Source organism: Dreissena polymorpha, chromosome 14 (genome assembly GCF_020536995.1).
Source record: "Dreissena polymorpha isolate Duluth1 chromosome 14, UMN_Dpol_1.0, whole genome shotgun sequence".
NCBI classification, from domain to species: Eukaryota; Metazoa; Mollusca; class Bivalvia; order Myida; family Dreissenidae; genus Dreissena; species Dreissena polymorpha.
In genome coordinates, this window is record NC_068368.1 from 17823388 (window position 1) to 17829387 (window position 6000).

Sequence of the window (6000 nt, forward strand, 5' to 3'; positions counted from 1 at the left end):
CATCCAACCTTTATGAAATTTGGTCAGAATTCTTGATGAAATCTGGGTGGGATTGTATTTGGGTCATCTGGGGTAAAAATCTAGGTCAAATAAATAGAAAAACCTTGTGTTGACAATAGAGGTCACAGTTTTCATCCAATATTTATGAACTGTGGTCAGAATGTTTATCTTGATGAAATCTGGATTGGGATTGTATTTGGGTCATCTAGAGTCAGGAACTAGGTCACTAGGTCAAATCATAAAAAACATTGTGTAGACAATAGAGGTCATAGTTTTCATCTGATCTTAATGAGTCAGGTGAGCGATTCAGGGCCATCATGGCCCTCTTATATGGAATTTTAAGTTAACCCTTTACCACTTGGATACGTTTTTTGATGCATTTGTAATCCATTTAAAAGTTTAATTTAATTAACGACCTTTCTTACGAGATTCAAGTTTTAAAGGCTGCATTTCCAACCCTTAGATACTGATGAGCAGCAAACAACATAAAACCTGAACAGTCTGCGAGTTACTCGCAGGCTGTTCTGGTTTTATGCTGTTTGCACATAGCCATTTTCACATCGATTCTGAGTGGGAAAGGGTTAAAAGGAAAACTCTTCTTAACAAAAATCCAGTCTAGGCCTAAAGAGTCGTCCATGATTAGCCTGTGCAGACTGCACAAGAAACTTATCTGTGTCAACACTTTACATACATGCATTAAGCCCCGTTTTTTCAGAGCAATGCGCATCTATAAATATAGGTAATGTATGAGGATCACATATTTTGTTTAAGTTTATATGCCCCCGAAATGGCATATAGTGTTAACCTTTGTCCGTGTGTATTTTTGTACGTGGTACATTCATGTTTGAAGCACATGATGAGATTTTAAAATAATTGGCGCACTTCATCATATCAAGCCAACAGTCAGCATGCTTGCAGTTTTTACTTATTCCTTTTATGTGTATTTTGAAAGCTAATGTTTGAATCCAGTCTCGTCCATAGTTTTTATGCTCCCCCGAAATTTATTTTGGAGGGAACATATAGACGTCGCTTCGTCTGTCCGTGTGTGCGTCTGTCTGTCTGCCATCCGTGCAAAATTTTTGTCCGGGCTATTTTTCAGCAACTAATGACCGGAATTCACTGAAACTTTATGGGAAGCTTCACTACCAAGAGGAGATGTGCATATTATTAGCGGGTTCTGGTCGGAAGATTTTTCACTGAGTTATGGCCCTTTGAAATTTTCTATAAAAAAATTCTTGTCCACCCAAATACTTAGCCCTCAAGACGTTTCCTTTTATCTGAATATATAGTGCAGTATTGTGACAAAAAAAAACTTTGGAGACGGTTTCTTGTTTGTATTTGATGGGATTTCGAAATAAATTTGCACAAATTATCTTCATACCAAGACAAAATGTCAAATACATTGACAATGTCCCTGGCTTCAAGGTCAATGCCACAAGGGACAATAGGAGTTGATGCATATTCCCTATATTGCCAATGACTTTGTCTTGCATAATGGGATTTCCAAATAAACTGGCATATTTAGGTAATTATTATATCTGGACAATGTGTAGTGTCTCTAACTCCAAAGTCAAGTCCACAATTGAGACTTCAAGTTGTGCGTTGTCCTATTTGTGATGGTCGATGTTAATTTGAAATTCATTTGTATTTCTTATATTAAACCTATTTATTCACATCGAAAGCCTGAAGCTTATTGAAATGCTCTCAAGTCTTTTTTCTGGGTAGAACCAGTATGTGGTGTCAAGGTCTAAGGAAAGCTCCCACAATGGGAATCGAACCCATCACTTCCCAGTTTCTACATGAAAACCATATCAACTACAACACCTGGACCTATTGTATTTCTTCAAAGTACAGCATCATAACTATGGTGATTTCTTAAAGATCATGTATATAAGATAGGCTTTTTGTGTAACAGTTAAAAAGGAATGGTACATTCATGCCATTTTAACTCTTCAAATTATGTATGGCAAACTATACTTTTTTGTTGCAAGTTAAATATAGAAGGGTCTTGGTTTCCATCATTTCTAGTGTTTAATATAAGATCTAGTTTTTGACCTCTTGTGACCAAGTACAAAATACATTTGCAATAAATTATCTACCAAATATGAAGATTACGAGATTGCCTTGGTGTAGTGGATATTGTGTCGGCCTAGCAATGGGGAGCTCAGGGGTTTGATCCCAACTGCAGGAGCGTTCTTTATATCTACCCATAGTCCAAGGAAATGGACTCAAGAGTGTATCAATCAAGCTTAACCCTTTCCCACTCAGAAGCAAAGTGAAAATGATTATGTGCATGAATAGCATAAAACCAGAACAGACTGCGACGAGTAACTCGCAGTCTGTTCAGGTTTTATGTTGTTTGCTGCTCATTAGTATCTTAGGGTTGGAAATAAGCCTTTAAAGCTTGAATATAGTGAGAAAGGCCTTTAATTAAATTAAACTTTCTAAGGGACTTAAAATGCCTCAAAATACGTATCTATGTGGTAAAGGGTTAAATACATGGGTTTAAATGAAATATTACAAAGATTGAGCAATAAATGTGGCCTCATGATTGATCAAAGCTTTTTCTATATTCGACATAGTCGTCTAGTTTTTTACCTTCACATCCCCCAGTTGTGAAATGTCCCTTTATATATATTTGGAACAAATGTTATGACCAAGCTTCATGGGTAATACAAGTATCCTGTTTCGTATATTGTTCATTAGCCTTGATTTTGATTTGACTTGTACTCTTAGTTGTTGTCCCAATGAGAAACACTTTCAAACTTGGCCAAGATAATATCGGGGAGAAAGTTCCAATAACATTTAATGAAGACTGGGGAATAATTCGGCTTGTAATGTTCATAAGCTTTTTCTTTAATTTTACTTTGTGATGTTGTTTTTGACTCCACATTAACTACTGGTAGTTTCAAACTCGACCAAAATATAATTGGGACAAATATTCTGCCCCGGTTCCATGAAAATTAGGCAATACATGTGGCTTCTAAATCGTCCACATTTGTGAAAAATGACAGCACTCTAGAAACTATAAAAAGGGTGATCACTAACTCTTTCAGTGCTGGAACCGAATTTTGAAGGCCTTTGCAAACAATTTGGATCCAGATGAGACGCCACAAAACGTGGCGTCTCATCAGGATCCAAACTGTTTGCTATTGTGATAGTATTCTTAGAAAAAAATCGAAGAAAATGCTAATTTTAGAAATTCAGCAGACAACATTTTAGCAGACGACAAATTTTCCAGCATGCAAACGGATAAAGATAACTGTGTGCAGGTTGTTTGCAGTTGAGCTTACAAAACCCATTATTTTCATGGTTATCAACATAATGTTATACTCTTTGTTTTTTCTTTTATTTGGTATGTATACACCACTGACGATATAGAAAGCATGTTATGCCAGAAGATTTGGTGTATTGGGATAATATGACCATACGCTCACTTTTGTGCCATTCAATGGTCAAACTGACAATAACTTATTTGTTATCAGTGCATGTTTACATATAAGCACAAAGATTTATCAAAGCTATTAGCTCAAATATAAAAGGCATCCATGTTCTTTAAACAGAACTGTTTTTGTTTATAATACAGTTTTTTAAGTACAAAGCTATATAACTGGAGTAGATAAATTATTGTTAATCATTGTGGTCGTGCACTATACATTTTAAGTAATAGATGCTTAAAAAATCGTAGAGAGTAATATATCATATTCATTGTAAAAACATGTGTATTTCCAGAAGTATTTCATAAAACATGATGAACATTTCCCATCAATAACTCATCAACCAAATTGGCTTGATACTTCACATCTGCATTGGCCTTGGACAGTAGATGACCACTATAGAAATTGGGGTCACTAGGTCAAATGTCAAGTTTACTGTCACAATAAGGATTAAAATTGTTTCCAATCAATAATTCTTCAACGAATAATCTGATTGGCTTGATACTTCCCATGTGCATTGGCATTGGAACATAGATGACCCTTATTGAAATTAGGGTCACTAGGTCAAAGGTCAAGGTCACAATAAGTGTGAAAATCATTTCCAATCAGTAACGAATTGCCCGATTGGCTTGATACTGACACATGTGCATGATCCTTGGACAATATATGACTTCTTTTGAATTTTGGGTCACTAGGTAGAAGGTCACTGTCCCAATAAGGGTGAACATCGTTTCCGACTTATTACTCTTCAATGAATTCACCCATTGGCTTGATACTTTACATGCGCATTGAACTTGGACAGTAGATGACCCCTATTAAAAGTGGGGTCACTAGATCAAAGGTCACTGTCACAATAAGTGTACAAATTGTTTCCGATCAATAACTCATCAACGAATGGACCGATTGGCTTGATGTGCATTGGCCTTGGACAAAAGTCATGGTTACTGTGACATTTAGTGTTGAATTGGTTTCCGTTCGATATGTCAAAGGATTGAGTGATGGGTATCAAGACCCTGTTTTGTGGGGCATCTATCTTAGAATGTGGAGCTCTTGTAACTTTTGTCACGTTATGTTTCAAAAAGGTTTCACAAACTTTAGATGGATGTGTTGGTGTATATAATCTGTTAGCTCCCCCCCCCCCCCCCCACGGCGCATGAGGCATAAGGCTTTTAACTATAGCTTTGCACATTGTCCTTATGTACGTCCCAAGGATTGTATTCTTCTTCTTGTTTACTACTGGTAGGATCCCACTCAAACTTTCACATCTTAATGTGAAGATGATTTAAAAAAAGTTATAAGGCTGATGTCAGTTTGGGCAGAATTATGGCCCTTTGTCTGTTTTACACTATAGAATATATAGACCCATGGAGTAGGTAGTTTCACAGTTAAATAACCTAAATATGAAGATGATCTTCCAGAAATAACTTTTTATGCCATGAGTTTTGCCAGGATTATGGGGGTCTTTGTCTGTTTTTCCACTATAGAATATTAAGTCGCACAATTTTGTGTTTTCAACTCCTCTTTAAACAGTTTTTAACGAAGAGGAACCTTTTTGAAACCCACTTTCATGAGAGTAAAAATAATGCTTTTACCAAGTTTCTTGAAGATTACACAATACATTTAACTTATAGAATGTTAACAAGGTTTTTCTATAGCCAAATAAGGAAAACTGCCCCGACTGTCTGCAATGTCTTACAACGAACGGAAACCATTTTTGAAATCAGTCGTTAGATCCTTAGAACAAATGTTCTTATCAAGTTTCATAAAGATTAGAATATAAATGTGACTTCAAGAGTAATTAAAAGGTTTTATTACAGCTGTATAAGGACAAAAGCCCCCTCCACCTATTGGCGCCCATGTTTTTCAATGAACCGGAACCATTTTCGAACTAACTGATAAGTCATTAGAACAAATGTTCTGACAAAGATACATGAATATTTGACCACAAAGGTGACTTCTATAATGTTTACAAGCTTTTTTTACCTATTGGCATAGCTTTTGATCTCGCGTTACCCGGTTTCTAATTCGATCAATGTTTAATTGGTACAAATCGCATGACCATGTTTCTTGAAATCGGACAATAAATGTGGCCTCTTGAGCGAACGTGGTAAATGTTGACAACGTACGACAAACGACAGCGAGAGGGCGATCATATAAGTTCGACATGAGAACGTCGTTCTCAGGTGAGCTAATAAGAGCCCAAAAGATATATGTACTGCTAACAGCCTCTGAAAACTGAAATATGACACCATCGAAGATATGTACGGTATACGCTCTGCTGCATCCACAAGCACATAGCAAACAGTTTTATTATTTACTATTACAAACAATCAAACCACAAAAATTATCAGAAGTTCTTGTTCATATCTACCTAAACCACATCACTTTTTAGACCCAAAGCCAAACCGTTAAACATATATGGAAACCACAACAAAACCGATTGGGAAGCAAGTAAAACCGCAAAACAAGCCACGACCAAAACATTAACCCGTAAAACAGCTAGGAACCCAAGCACAAGTGTAAAATAATGTGAGTTTTGGCATTGATGTCTCGGTCACACTGA

General features: G+C 36.4%; 1 protein-coding gene across 1 annotated transcript in view; it reads left to right on the forward strand.

The window, feature by feature from the left end:
* Window positions 1-1453, forward strand: part of LOC127857728 (uncharacterized) — a 35774-nt gene extending 34321 nt beyond the window's left edge. Inside the window, exon 9 of the mRNA XM_052394385.1 lies at window positions 1100-1453. Coding sequence (XP_052250345.1) covers window positions 1100-1106 — 7 coding nt within the window. The 3' untranslated portion in view covers window positions 1107-1453. The remainder of the gene's footprint in view (window positions 1-1099) is intronic.
* Window positions 1454-6000: the final 4547 nt, after the last annotated feature.